Consider the following 15,274-nt stretch of genomic DNA (forward strand, 5'->3'; position numbering starts at 1 on the left):
CTGTAAATATTCCTGTATATTCATTTGCATGTCTTAGGCAGGTCTGCAACCCTGTCTTTCACCATTATCACCCAGCACACAGCACTTCCACTGCAGCAAGGGATTCTGGGAAATGACATGCAAATGAGCACACAGTGCCACCTTTTATCTCAAGCTCACATTACATGAGCATATGTATACATACACGATATATATATATATATATATATATATATATATATATATATATATACATATATACATACTTAAAATGTGTGTGGTGTGTGTGTATATATATATATATATATATACACACACACATATATATATATATATACACATATATATATATATATATATATATATATATATATATTTAGTTCACTCGTGCATATGATTATATCATATATCACGCTTATTTTTGGAAGTGTGCCTCTGCAATTATGTGCCTCTAATATATATATATATATTAAAAAAACACACAAATAAGTATATCTATATCTAGATTGTAAGCTCTCCGGCGCAGGTAATTCCTATGCAGCGACCTGACGTTACGTTGGTTGCACACATTGTATTGGTATTCTCTGTCTGTGCTACATAATAAAACTATATACTAATATACCTACACAACAACTATATGCGGCAGCTCCCCACCCACTAATGTGTGAATTTCCTATACTAGGATGTGAGTCAGTGTGTGTGTGTGTGTATTTAGCAGTAGGTTTTGGGGAGGGACCAGGCTGCCGATGTCACATCATGTGTTAGAGGCCCCTCCCCAGCTGGATGGGGTTTGGAGAGATTTAAACATCACACCACTTTCTAACCCCACCCTCTGTGTGTGAGCAAAAAAAAGAGGAGTTAATTCAAATTCACTCAGGGTGTCCCCTTTACTCTGCAATAACGCTGCATGCTGTCAGGCTGCTGTCCCTGCCCTTTTGCTAACCAGGAGACCCTACAAATACACATTATTAGGGGGGGTGCAGAGATATAGGTTTTTTTTTTACTTATAGGGTGAGGATGAGATCTGAAGGGCTCCCAGCATCTGTACTGCTGCTTGTTCTGCTGAAGCTGGTGTCTGCAAACTCAGGTAAGGGGGGGGATCTGGGAACTGCAAACTGAGGGGAAGGGGGGAATCTGGGGATCTGCAAACTCAGGGAAGGGGGGAATCTGGGGATCTGCAAACTCAGGGGAAGGGGGGAATCTGGGGATCTGCAAACTCAGGGAAGGGGGGAAGCTGGGATCTGCAAACTCAGGGAACTCAGGGAAGGGGGGGATCTGGGGATCTGCAAACTCAGGGGAAGGGGGGAATCTGGGGATCTGCAAACTCAGGGGAAGGGGGGGGATCTGCAAACTGAGGGGAGGGGGGAATCTGGGGATCTGCAAACTCGGGTAAGGGGGGAATCTGGGGATCTGCAAACTCAGGGAAGGGGGGAATCTGGGGATCTGCAAACTCAGGGAAGGGGGGAATCTGGGGATCTGCAAACTCAGGGAAGGGGGAATCTGGGGATCTGCAAACTCGGGAAGGGGGGAATCTGGGGATCTGCAAACTCAGGGGAAGGGGGGGATATCTGGGGATCTGCAAACTCAGGGGAAGGGGGGAATCTGGGGATCTGCAAACTCAGGGAAGGGGGGAAGCTGGGGATCAGCAAACTCGGGGAAGGGGGGAAACTGGGGATCCCTGTGTGTATTGTATGGGATAAAATGGGGTTTCATTATATATACACACACGTGTGTGTGTGTTAGAATGTGAGAAGTGTGTGTGTGTGTGTGTGTGTATGTGTGTGTATGTGTGTGTATGTGTGTATATATATCTATATATCCCTGTATTATTAACCTTATATTCCACGTGTGGGTTGCAATGGAATTTAAATTCCTATTATAGGTGGAGTCCATGGGCCTGTTTATAATGTGGGCCATTCCCTTTTAATTTTTTATTTTTGTTACAAATGGCTTTTAACTATAATTTATTATTATTCATTTCCCATGTGTTTTCATTATTGCTAGTTACTTGTATTTGTGAAGGCACTGGTGGTGCTCTCCCCAGTTATTTTGTGTTTTTACACCAAACGTTGTTATTAACATGGCTAACTCCTCGCCTCTGTGTAATAAACAACCTCAAGTTATCAGTGCATTGGATTAATGTCACTTTATTGGGTAATAAAGTGGGAATATTTGATTGGCAATGATGGTGGGAGAACAGGTTAGCTGAGGACACCAGCCATATGGTCTCCGGTTTGCCTCCTACTCTATTAGTTTATTGTGTATCATCTTCATGTATTTTTCCTCTTTCCCCCCCATCAAATGGCTTCTCATTTTTATTATTTTACACCATTTGTATTCCTCATTTTTGAATTGACTTTTAATGATCGCATCCTGTCAGCCACTCCCTTATTATCAGGGGTGAGAGGAAGGTGCATTTTTGGCTTAATTCTGCTACCTGTGACCTCCAGAAATGTCTCATAACCAGGTTTATAATGCACTTTGCCTCATGGAAACTATTTGCACTGTTTCTAATTAGTGGTTGTTAATTAGCTGCTATTAATATCTGGTGGATTCAGCCCATCTCATCTTTATATAGGGCTGATTTCTTGCACTTTTTATTTTTTTAGTATTTATTTCATAGTATATTTGTTTTATTATTATTATTGTTTCATTATGAGGGTCAATTGAGGTTTCTGTGCTCGTAATGACTTCGTTAATTAACGTGTCTGTCTGTGGCATCTACAACCCGGCGGCTTCCCCCTCCTCCAATCACACTGAGGCATGCCTCCTTAAGCCCCGCCCACCTCCTGTTCGGTCATCAATGGGCCGCTCGCGATCCAGCTGTTGATTGGCTGCCGGGGCATCTGCCGATCGCGAGCCCCCGCCCTCCCGGCCAATGGGAGCGAGGGCGTGGCTTGGAGTGGGCGGTCGAGCTCGCGTACTGGCCCCTTTTTTGAGAAAGTGTGTGTGTTCTCTCCCACCCGGCGTGGCGGGAAAGCTCCTCCCCGCTTTTGGGCGGGAATTCCTGTCAGGGAGGGGGGAGACGTAATGGCCGCCCCTTCTGATGAGGGCGGTAGCCAAGGGCAAACATCTAAACGCCCCCTTCCTTTTGAGAAAGACAAGGGCGTGGGGCCTGTGCTGATAAGCATTTACGCACGTATTTGGACCTGGTGCATTATACTGGGCATAATGAGTGTATATTTGTTTCCTGAGCAATAGTACCACATTAAAGTGAAATATTGACCATATGCTCTTAAACATCCCTATGTAGTCATCATGTCCTTCCAATTACACCTAAATGTATAGGGAAACCAAAATAAATCTTACAATATTTTCCCAGCCATGTGCTCCAATGTAATGACAAGCAAAAGGCCTATAGTTTTATGAGGATATTTTCCATGTTTTTCTCATGACGATAAGTGTGCAATTATAATTTTATTCTGATTTTGGGGTGCCCGTTATAGGTTTCTCAAATTTAGACTATTTTTGTGTGTTACCTGTTACCCAGGGTATGAACTTTTAGAGAAATAAGTGTCCAGGTATACGTTGATTATTACAAACCCATATTTAACTGCATTTATTGAATGAATGATGCCATTTTGAGTATCTTCTCTCAATCTATATTTAAAAAATAAATAAATATATCCAGCCATCACTAATGACAAGAATCACTAATGACAAGAATCACTAATAAACTGCAATTAAATGAAGTGGTTAAAGGCGACGAGGCACTTCAGGGTGTAAAATCTGAATTATAGCCTGTTAACGGCAGTTTCCTTTGACATCAACGGAGAAATGAGACAACGGGAAAGGTTTAGCACGTAAACATGTCACGTTACAGTAATATAGGGGACGTGTGACGTCTGCTCACAGCCTTCATGTGACCGACACAAATGGGACGTCACAAGATTTGTTAGTGGTGGGAACTGTGTAAAGTCCCAGACTTTTCTCGCTATAGGAGCGCGAGCATTGGTTTAAGAAATAAAATAAAAATTCCCTGAAATATCCAAGTCACTATTAAACATAATTATAAATGACATTTAATAAACCTCTTTGGTTGCCATTGGAATGCCTTGCTGACCATTATTTCTAAAATTGTAAGTGTAAAAAATTTGGGTGGGTACGTTTTAGGCGTTCTTTAATTTTATTATTATTAACGGTCACATTTTATCCAAAGTATCCCATCCTCCTTTTTTTTTTTTTTTTGCACCAGTTTAGGTTAAGGTGTAACCGAATGTGATCAGTTTAAACTGGTGCACATGTGATACAGAACAGGGGCGGTAACGAGGCCTCCAAGGTTGGAAGTGGCACGTTTAGGTCGTTGGGAGGGGCCGTTTACTAATTTCCCACTAATCCCTCCCTCACTCTTAAGGAGAGGGTCTCGGTTTTAGCCGTATTAATATTGGGGCGTGATTTATAATTGCGGGGCACGCGCCGCCAAAACAAATGAATGTTTTCAATTGAGCGCGAACGACGCGTCCAAGCGTGCACATTTTGAGCAGGCATCTGAAATTGATATTGTGATGGCTGCGTCATGTTAGCGGTTCAGCCAATGAGGGCGAACCGCTCCCATGACGTCATGGCCCGCCTCCCGATGCCTGCAGTGCAGGTTTCGAGCGTGCCCATTGCGCACGTGACGTCACGGGGGCGCGCATTGGCCTAATATGGCGTGTGGATGAGCCCCAACTCATTATTTCCTGACCACATTCTGTTGTGGCTGAAAACGTTCATTTCCATTTCCAAAGAGACCCGCCCAAACTTTACAATGATGGCAAAATCATTGCTGGGGTTTCTCTGACGAACGCAATCTACAATCGTGCTCTTTTCGTGTGTGTGTGTGTGTATATGTGTATATATATATATATATATATATATATATATATATATATATATATATATATATATATATATATATATATATATATATATATATATATATATATATTCCATTTTGTATTCAAAGTTCAGGCATCAAGTGAAATCCATTTCACACAAGATGTGGGTTGTCACATGGAAATATCCATGTAATCTTTCTCTTTCTCGTGGGAGAAGCGTCTTAAAGACCTAATTTGTATGAGATAGGTGGCCACTTTCAAGGACGCCATTTTGAATCCCCATTGTTTAGGAGCCCAGATGTTCCGGGTTGAGTTGTTCGTGAATCCTTTTTCTCATTGTAACCTGCAACTGGTTATTTCTCATTTTCTCTGTCTGCAAATCTGACAGGTCCTAGGATTTTCCATAAAAATAAAAGTATTGTGCATTTCAGTGGCGGGACAAATTATTATCCGAAATGAAGTGTTGAGTTCCCACAGCGAATTCTCATGTACACATGGCTGCTCTCGTGTATTAGTGCAACTCGACACAAAATGTTTGGTTACCTGTATTGTAACTTCAGGTCGCTTAAACGCACGTTTAGTTATTTTTGTGCAATTTTCTATTCCACGCACGCCAATACCAAAACCGCCACAATAACGAATTTTAATAGCTCCGCCATCTTTAAGTTTGAACAAAAACAGAGGGAGGAATATGGCTTTTCGGAAACATCATAACATGAATTTCGTTCACTCCTTTTAAAGATCTAAAATCTTTTACCTTTTTGATGCAGGTATTAAAAGAGGCAAACTGAAATATATTTGGATGTTGTTGGTATAGTTTAGAAACTTTTTAGATCCCCTTGCTTTGGCCATGTTGAGAATAAAATCATGGTACCATTAACGACCATTATTTGGTGCATAGTTGAACTTTTTAAGACGGTGGAGCCAAGTTAAAGGGCTTCAGCTGTCATTTGGCCAACAAAAAAAAAAAGCAACGTTTGCAGGTGGAAACTCTTTAACACACTTTTTTTATTAATAGAACTGCTAGGTTGTTGGTAATTCAGGATAAAGTTCAGGTGTGGGCCGTTAACCGCAAAGTTAATGTTTAAAACCAAACGCCAACTTGACACATGGTGTTCAGCGAACCACAAAAGTGTATCGCAGTGCCAAAACCATATTGGCAAAAAAATCCACATTTTAGGCCTCAATCCAACTGGGTAAAGTCTTGCTCCCGCCTTGTCTGACATTTTTTTTATTTTAAAATAAATACGAATAGCCCAATGTGAAAATGAACACATCGTCTCTCTTATGGCTTCACGTAACTTTGACATATTGCGTTAATACCGTTTTTTTTTTTTTTTTTTTTTAACAAACCTATTTCCTGTACACAAACCTTGCAAAACCAGACTTGCCTCTTCATTGTAAGAACATCGGAAGCTTTTGTTTAAGAAATTCTTTTGAGTATTTATTTTTTTGTATTTGAACAATGATACATTACGTCGCCAGCCTCTATTCCAATCGTATGTACGTGGCAGAAATACTTTCCACGTGTAAGATGGATACACTTTTTCAAGTTTAGAAAACCCATTTTTTGTAGGTGCAATTACAAATTGGCCAAAAACGATTCCATATTTTTGTCTTTCCGAACCGTTGCAAAAATCGCCCGTCTTGCCGAACGCTCGTTTCTATCGAATTCTGCACATTTTTGTTACATTTCCCAATTTGATGGCGTTTGCAAGACCTTGACGACTTGTGTTGGAAATGTTACGTGGGGATCGACTAATAATAATAAAAAAAACACCCACAAAGTAAACTTATTATGGTCGGGCAAACGGTTTGCTTGTATTTTTTTACCCTTTGTGTGGTTGTTGAGAACGATTTGCACAAATATTCGCAAACGTCTGCAATAACTTATCGTGGGCCCCGGTCAAACCTACCTGGCTAATGTTTATTTCACGCTTTTTTTTTTAAGATGTATGAACTCGTTTTTTCCCATCTAGCAACGGTCGCTTCACTTGCTAAAAGAGCAGCGGCCAATTATCTTATGGTTTGCAGTCTACACTGCCTTCCTGGGACTAATTAAGCTGATAAGATCTAAACGAAGCAATTTAATGAACGCCTCTGCGGTATAAAGCGCTTCTTGGAAATGTTAGTGTGATGGCCATTTTGAAGGGACTTTGCAAATGGTTTAATATTATTAATATGTTTAACATAGAGACTGGATTAGGCCAGGCTGGCATGTCCCTCAGGGTTTGAAACGTGAGACCAATCTTTGTCTTCCATCCTTACAACAGCTGTATATAAAGTAGAAGTGGAAGAAATATGGTAATTTCTCTCTAACATTTGGGGCGCACGTACTCCTCTTTTAAATGTCGCCTTTTTTTCCCCCCTCTCGCTAAATGTACCATTTTGTAACAGTACAGACCCGTCGAATTTGCAAGCTCACCGTGACGTTTTAACGGTCGTTTTGGCGTTAAAAAAACACCCAACCAAAGCGTTTAACTTTGCAAAAGTTTGTTTTGAGGGCCCGACGCGGTAAGAAATGCCATGAAATGCGCCGGTTAAACGTTCAGATGTATTGGAGGAAAGAGAACTGCAGTAAATTCCACCGTGTCCGTGATGAGGGCTGTGTTTTGTAGGAAATTGCAAGGGCGGCCATCTTTAAAGTGGCAATCCCCCCCACCCCCTCTTCCTCTCTCAGAAAACTATAATGAATTTAACTCCTATAATTCGAATATTTTGGCCCATGGGCGTATGTATGTATACCTCACACACTTTCCCACCTTTTTATGGCCTTAAGAAACCAATCCCAACCACCTTTTGACATGGGATATCTGTCAAATTCTTCTTCAGACACTCGCCAGAACTTACTTTGTGTCCGGTTGTAGCTACTACCAGCTTCACATTGCAAGGCCTAGTAACCAAGCTCACACTGATGAGACCTAAAAGGTGGGAAAGGCTGTCTGCGAGCAGGGTTACTGCCTCTGCACTTCTGTAGCCCCAGGTTGTGCCGAAAAACTAATACGGCAGGCGTACGCTTTGTAGGGGATCCCTGTTACAATGGACAAGAAGCTAAAGGTGACCCTGTGTGCGCATTTGCATGTCATTACCCAGAATCCTTTGCGGCAGTGGAAACACTAAGATAATGGGAGGGGGGGAGGAGGCGGCAGGGCTGTGGACCTGTTTGAGACGCGTGAATGTGCTCACACGTGGGGATTTATTTTCATTCTCTCTTCAGAGACATGAAGCAGGAACGTAGTCGGGCATGAAATGTTACTACCGGAGGTTATCTCCTCACCGGAGGAATGTGAAATACCGTATTTATTTCCCCCCCCCTGGTTTCCCTCATCTGACTGGCATGATTTCCTGATCCCATGACCACTTGTGGACTGCCACACGTCGCCCTACATACGCCTTGTTTGCACTGTGGGGGGGTTGTCGTCATACCCGCCGATTTTAAAACTGGGGGTGTGTGTGGATAACTTGGCTGGCGACGCCATCTTTTTTTTTAAAGGTGACGACCTTTTTTTTTTTCCTTTTTATAACTTGCATTTCGCACATCTAATCTGTAAAACGGAAGCGGAGGAGGTCTCCTGCCGACTGGATCCCGCGGGTCGCAGATTGCGATCTCGCCAAGAAAATGAGCCGGAAGCCTCCAGTTGCCGCCTCTACGCGGCGGACCCTATGACGTGTCGCCTACGTCACGGGTTCGTCCAAAGTAATTAATGCGTGACGCACGTCCCGGGGGCCCCTAAAGTGTCGGCCTTATGACGTGCGACGTGCGCCTCGGGGGGTACTCCGAAATGACGCTTGGCCTGCTGATGGAGGTGAAATGTTTGGTTCGTGTCGATTTCCGCGGTGCGGCTGGAAGGTTACGGGAGTTATTCGAACTCCTATTTACACGCTCTGCAAGGTTGACCAAGCACCCGGCGTGCTAGGTATTCAGAGTTTAATTGGTTTCTAATGCTCTCGTTATACAGTAGATGGAGGGTTTATAATAACAATACATATATATATACATATTTTGGAAAGTTGTCTGTCCGCTATGCATTTGGACACCTTAAGATATTGTAACCAAATTTTTTGCATGATGGTTCAAGGAGCAAATTATTTTTTTTTTGTCTGTTTTGGATACGATTGGATATATTCTATTTTGAATTCTGTGTTGTTACAACTTCTCTGACAAGCAAGTCCGCCAGTAGGTGTTGTGCCTGGTTAACATCATAATGCACATAGCCTGCTGGCAGATAAGGAGAGTCGGAGAGCTATAACGTTTTACACAGCGAGCAGAGCGAGACAGAAAGAGGACGTCAGTTGGCGCGTGCGGAGAAAGTAAGACTGCTTGAGAAGGAGAGACAGGCGCAAAGAATTGGGGGCATCATTTGGTATTAAAGGAAAGTGATAGGAAAGAGAGATGAGGGGAAGGAGAGAGGGATGATGATGAGGAGGAGAGGGATGATGATGAGAGTGAGAAGGATGAGGTTGGTTTCTTGGAATTCCCAAGATGTGTGTGTCCGTGTGTGTCCGTGTGTGTCCGTGTGTGTCCGTGTGTGTCCGTGTGTCCGGCCAATAATCCCCTCGTGAGTGCGTACGTAAATGATGTGACTTTTTGTATTTTTATTTTGTATTTTGTTTCTCAATCGTGAACTGAATTTCCCCCCCCCCCCCCTCCCCCCACCCCCGTTGTATTTTGAGGTGGAACAAATTGTCTCAGAGGGTTTTATTTCTGCTGGAACTTCCCCGAGGTTCACGTAGCTGAACAGGGGAAGTTTCAAATGTTGAATGAGTCAGTCGTTCAGATGGCTGACGATTTATTTTACCCTTCTTTTAAAGTTATGTAAAATCTTAACAACAAAAAAATTAATATATATATTATTATTTCCCCTCCGCTGCCCGAGGCCTGAAACACACTGGAAAGATTCAATTAAGTGTATATTAAATATAGCACATAAAAATAAATACATATGCTAAATTTAAGCGTCAATTGTAATGCAAATGCATCTTATTTCTTACTGCTAACCTGTTCTAATTGCTCAGGCACTTTTATCACTGGAAAAGTTAGTTCGATGTAAGAAACTGAGCTTACAATACCTAATTTATACCAGTTTTTATACTGGTGCGCACACTTTTTGGATTTTTCTATTCCTCAACACCTTTTTTGAACGGTACTAACCGTGCATCCTAATTGGTTTTCATGCGGGAAACCTTTTTTAATCTTCGTATTAAGGATACAAACTGAGGGGGTACTTCGGGCTATATATCTATATCTCTATCCAATCAAGAATATCACTTGTGCGCACATTCACATGTCCTAGACAGGTCTGCAACCCCCTGCCTTTCACCATTATCACCCAGCATACAGTGCTCCCACTGCAGCAAGGGATTCTGGGACATTTCTGTAAACTGGACGCTAAAACATGAAGTAGCTCTGGAACCGGGGCGATAAATAAAATCTTGCCGTTCAGGGGGGATCGCTGCGTTTAAGTTTTTGGGTGGATCCGCAGCGTATAGCACGTGATCGGCGCCGAGTTACCTGTAGCCGTCACTTCTCGTGCGCCGCAGACGGCCATTTCCCCCCCCCCCCTTTAGAAAGCAACCAAAGCAAGTTACGTTCTGTCTTCTTCTTTCAGGAGTCGCCAAGTGCGGCAGGACGGAGTTTGAGTGCGGAGACGGGAAGTGTATCCCCTTCAAGTGGGTTTGCGACGGCAGCACGGAGTGCAGGGACGGCTCGGACGAGTTTCCGGAGACCTGCCGTGAGTTTGCCGCCTCCGCGCGTTTACACGAAAAGCTTTTCAGAGCAGGAAGTTAAACTAGTGGTGTTTGTTTTTTTTATCGGTGTAAGCACTCAGTTTTTCAGTCTTTCAATGTTTCTGTCTGGTTGCAGACACTTTCTCTAGATTTAACCCCCCACAACACACACACACCACCGCCCGCTACACATGCACACCCTCCCCACAACCACACGTGCCCCCTCCCCTCAACCACACACGCCGCACCCCACCCTGAAGAAGGTTCCCCTGTGTAGGACCGAAACGTTTGTGCAGCGTTTTCAGTTCTTTAGACTATTGGTTTGGGTAATGTATTGATATACGTGTGTGTACACACACACACACACACACACTGCCTATAGCGACGTATAAACTAGATGCACCTATTGTGTAACATGCAAAGCACAATAAAACGCACAACCGTAACTTTCAATGCTGCACCGTGTCCAACTGACCCCGCCGGGTTTCCGTCGGACTCAATGGCTGCGATAAAACGGTAGCGCTATCCCGTCGCGAGATCTAATAATAACAATGCCCCCCTCTTCTCCGCAGGGGCCAGAACGTGCAGCCCCCAGCAGTTCGGCTGCGGCGGGCGCATAAACCGCTGCGTCCACGCGTCCTGGAGGTGTGACGGCCAGACGGACTGCGAGAACGGCTCGGACGAGCACGACTGTGGTGAGTGCCGCGTGTGCGAGGCGCCCAGGTTGGTGTGGGGGTGCAGATTCAATAAAAGTAATGGTTGGAAACCTACAGGGGGGCTTATTTCTATTAAATATCCGACCAGGGTAAAAATGGAGGCGGGGGGGGGGGGGGGGCAAATGTACAGATATTTTCAGGGTTATTGTACTCTTTTTCTCACCGGCATTTTTACAGATTAGGAATATTTAGGGGTGTGTATGTGTGAGATATCTCTATGGTGTATATATTAGGAAGATAGATGTGTTGATAACTGTATGTGTATATATGTCACTCTTTCTCCCCCCTCTCCTCTCTCCTCCCCCCTTCTCTCCTCTCTCCTCCCCCCTTCTCTCCTCTCTCCTCCCCCCTTCTCTCCTCTCTCCTCCCCCCTTCTCTCCTCTCTCCTCCCCCCTTCTCTCTTCTCTCCTCCCCCCTTCCCTCTTCTCTCCTCTTCCCTCTTCTCTCCTCTTCCCTCCTCTTCCCTCTTCTCTCCTCTTCTCTTCTCCCTCTCCTCTCCTGTTCCTTCCCCTCCACCTATCTTTCTACTGTGTACACACACGCGCGTATATGTAGTCGCATGTACGTCTCGTGTGATCCCGTGTAACGGTTCGGTCGCCCTCCCCCCTCCCTCTCAGCCCCCAAGTCCTGCGCCGATGACCAGTTCCACTGCCACAACGGGAAGTGCATCTCCCTGGCGTTTGTGTGCGACGAGGACCGCGACTGCGAGGACGGCAGCGACGAGGCGTCCTGCCCGGCCCCCACCTGCAACCCGGCCATGTTCCAGTGCAACCAGAGCGGCGTCTGCATCCCCAACCTGTGGGCCTGCGACGGGGACCCCGACTGCGAGGACGGCAGCGACGAGGCGCACTGCGCGGGGCGCGAGCCCGTCAAGACGGACAAGCCCTGCTCCGCGCTGGATTTCCACTGCGGGAGCGGAGAGTGCATACACAAGTCCTGGCAGTGTGACGGGGGGAACGACTGCAAGGACAAATCGGACGAGAAGGACTGTGGTATGTGTCTGCCCCATCCCGCCGCAGGGTGACACAGTGACACAGACAGGAGGGAGCTGTGGGACATGGAGTCTGTCCCTCCCCCCGCTGGGTGACACAGACAGGAGGGAGCTATGGGACATGGAGTCTGTCCCTCCCCCCGCAGGGTGACACAGTGACACAGACAGGAGGGAGCTATGGGACATGGAGTCTGTCCCTCCCCCCGCAGGGTGACACAGTGACACAGACAGGAGGGAGCTATGGGGCACGGAGTCTGTCCCTCCCCCCGCAGGGTGACACAGTGACACAGACAGGAGGGAGCTATGGGACATGGAGTCTGTCCCTCCCCCCGCAGGGTGACACAGTGACACAGACAGGAGGGAGCTATGGGACATGGAGTCTGTCCCTCCCCCCGCAGGGTGACACAGTGACACAGACAGGAGGGAGCTATGGGACACGGAGTCTGTCCCTCCCCCCGCAGGGTGACACAGTGACACAGACAGGAGGGAGCTATGGGACATGGAGTCTGTCCCTCCCCCCGCAGGGTGACACAGTGACACAGACAGGAGGGAGCTATGGGACATGGAGTCTGTCCCTCCCCCCGCAGGGTGACACAGTGACACAGAAAGGAGGGAGCTATGGGACACGGAGTCTGTCCCTCCCCCGCAGGGTGACACAGTGACACAGACAGGAGGGAGCTATGGGACATGGAGTCTGTCCCTCCCCCCGCAGGGTGACACAGACAGGAGGGAGCTATGGGACATGGAGTCTGTCCCTCCCCCGCAGGGTGACACAGTGACACAGACAGGAGGGAGCTATGGGACATGGTGTCTGTCCCTCCCCCCGCAGGGTGACACAGACAGGAGGGAGCTATGGGACATGGAGTCTGTCCCTCCCCCCGCAGGGTGACACAGTGACACAGACAGGAGGGAGCTATGGGACATGGAGTCTGTCCCTCCCCCCCGCAGGGTGACACAGTGACACAGACAGGAGGGAGCTATGGGACATGAAGCCTGTCCCTCCCCCCGCAGGGTGACACAGACAGACTAGACCCCTATCTGGTCACACCGGTGTTGGACGGCTTATTAACGTGGCTCTCGTTTCTCTCCCAGTGAAGACCACGTGCCGCCCGGATGAGTTTCAGTGCAGCGACGGGACGTGTATTCACGGCAGCCGTCAGTGCGACCGGGAGTACGACTGCAAAGATCTGAGCGACGAGGAGGGCTGCGTGAATGGTGAGCGGCGCGGCGGATCCGAGTGCGCGCGTTTAATATGCGCCGTGTACCGTCTTTTCCCCCAAAACACTGACCTCTCTTCCCCCCAAAACACTGACCTCTCTCTTCCCCCCCCCAGTGACCAAATGCGAGGGCCCCGACAAGTTCCAATGCCGCAGCGGCGAGTGCATCGCCGCGGCCAAAGTGTGTAACCAGCAGCGGGACTGCCGGGACTGGTCGGATGAGCCCCTCAAGGAATGCGGTGAGTCTGCAAACGTCCCCCCGCTAACCGCCCGGCCCGTCTGTCTGCGCCCGCTCACGCCCGCGTCTCTGAAACGAGGGGGGCGCTGACTCACCGTGCTCTCCGTCGCCCCTTTTATGTCCAGGCCAGAACGAGTGCCTGAACGCCAACGGCGGCTGTTCCCACATCTGCAAGGACCTGAAGATCGGCTACGAGTGCCTGTGCCAGGACGGGTACCGGCTGGCGGACACAAAGCGCTGCGAAGGTGGGTTTTAGGGGTTGGACTGCTGGGGGGTTCTGGGTAATTTTTACCTTGGTCAGAAAGCTCCTCTTTCACGCCTAGTTGGTGAACGCGGCGAGCTTCATTTCCGTTTTAGCCGCGGATGTTTCAGCCCTTTCTACCCCGACCATTGGCGTTTTGGGGTTTGGTTAAGGCGAGGGGGTTTTTAGCGTCACGTTTGGGTTAGGGGGTCAGGATATAAAGTTGCCTGCGGCAGCGAACTAATCTCCGCAGCCAAATGTCCCTGAAAATGGTTGCGGCTAAACAACCGCGGCTAATTGTCCTATGTGCTTTATGACAATAAAATCCAGAGTTGAAACAAATTGGGGGAGCTGAGCTAAACGGCCCCCCCTGCACCGCATGGGGACGGGAACTTTAAACGCGCAGTGGGACCCTTCCTCTGGATACTGAGCCTTGACGCCCCCCCCTCTCTCTCTCCCCCCCCCCCCCCCCCCCCCATCCAGACATTGACGAATGCCAGGATCCCGACGCCTGCAGCCAGACCTGCGTCAACCTCGACGGGGGTTTCAAATGCGAGTGCATCGAGGGTTACCAAATGGATCCGGCGTCCCACGCCTGCAAAGCCATCGGTAGGTGGAGAGGGGATAGGGCCCCCCCCCCCTCCCCCCACAAATGTCCTACGGGGAACGTGAGCCCGTTAAAAGCTGATTTAACCAACTTTATTAGTGGTTTTTGGTTTCAAGTTGGTATGCTAGGCCCAAAGCCTGCACTAAAGTGTCTACACCGCCAGCCTTTTTCTCACCTGCTCCACCACCGGCGACATCCGCTTTTTACATAGGGGTTTGATCAGCCGCCAACCCCCACGTCTGTTAACTCAACACCCCCCCCCCCCCTCCTCTACGCTCGCTTTTTTTTAGGCGCCGTGGCCTACCTCTTTTTCACGAACCGCCACGAGGTGAGGAAGATGACGCTGGACCGGAGCGAGTACACGAGCTTCATCCCGCGTCTCAAGAACGTGGTGGCCCTGGACATGGCGATCGCCAGCAACAGAATCTACTGGTCCGACCTGTCCCAGAGGAAGATTTACAGGTAACCGAGGAGAGCCGGGCTCCCCCAACGTGTGCGCGTGTGTGTGCGTGTGTGCGTGTGTGCGTGTGTGCGTGTGTGCGTGTGCGCGTGTGTGCGCGTACGTGTACGTCGGTAGCAGCTCTGTGGGTTTGAAGGTCCTGGTCCTCCGGCCCATTGGGAAGCTTTTAAGGGATTTCGCGGCTTCCTGTTAGCCGGCGTGAGCTTTAAAGCCGCCATTTCGATAGCCCCACCGAGCCAAAGCTGCTACCGCCACTCGCTACGGGGTGGGATGTATCTCGG

The 15,274-nt window shown here is 47.6% G+C and overlaps 1 protein-coding gene across 1 annotated transcript in view; it reads left to right on the plus strand.

The window, feature by feature from the left end:
- The first annotated feature begins 804 nt into the window (after positions 1-804).
- The window catches only part of LDLR (low density lipoprotein receptor), a 22,595-nt gene continuing 8,125 nt past the window's right edge, over positions 805-15,274 (plus strand). The window contains exons 1-9 of the mRNA XM_075577484.1: positions 805-1,066; positions 10,406-10,528; positions 11,096-11,218; positions 11,857-12,231; positions 13,323-13,445; positions 13,564-13,686; positions 13,811-13,930; positions 14,410-14,535; positions 14,824-14,995. Of these exons, the coding sequence (XP_075433599.1) occupies positions 997-1,066; positions 10,406-10,528; positions 11,096-11,218; positions 11,857-12,231; positions 13,323-13,445; positions 13,564-13,686; positions 13,811-13,930; positions 14,410-14,535; positions 14,824-14,995 (1,355 nt within the window). The 5' untranslated portion in view covers positions 805-996. The remainder of the gene's footprint in view (positions 1,067-10,405; positions 10,529-11,095; positions 11,219-11,856; positions 12,232-13,322; positions 13,446-13,563; positions 13,687-13,810; positions 13,931-14,409; positions 14,536-14,823; positions 14,996-15,274) is intronic.

Source organism: Ascaphus truei, chromosome 20 (assembly GCF_040206685.1).
Source record: "Ascaphus truei isolate aAscTru1 chromosome 20, aAscTru1.hap1, whole genome shotgun sequence".
NCBI lineage: Eukaryota > Metazoa > Chordata > Amphibia > Anura > Ascaphidae > Ascaphus > Ascaphus truei.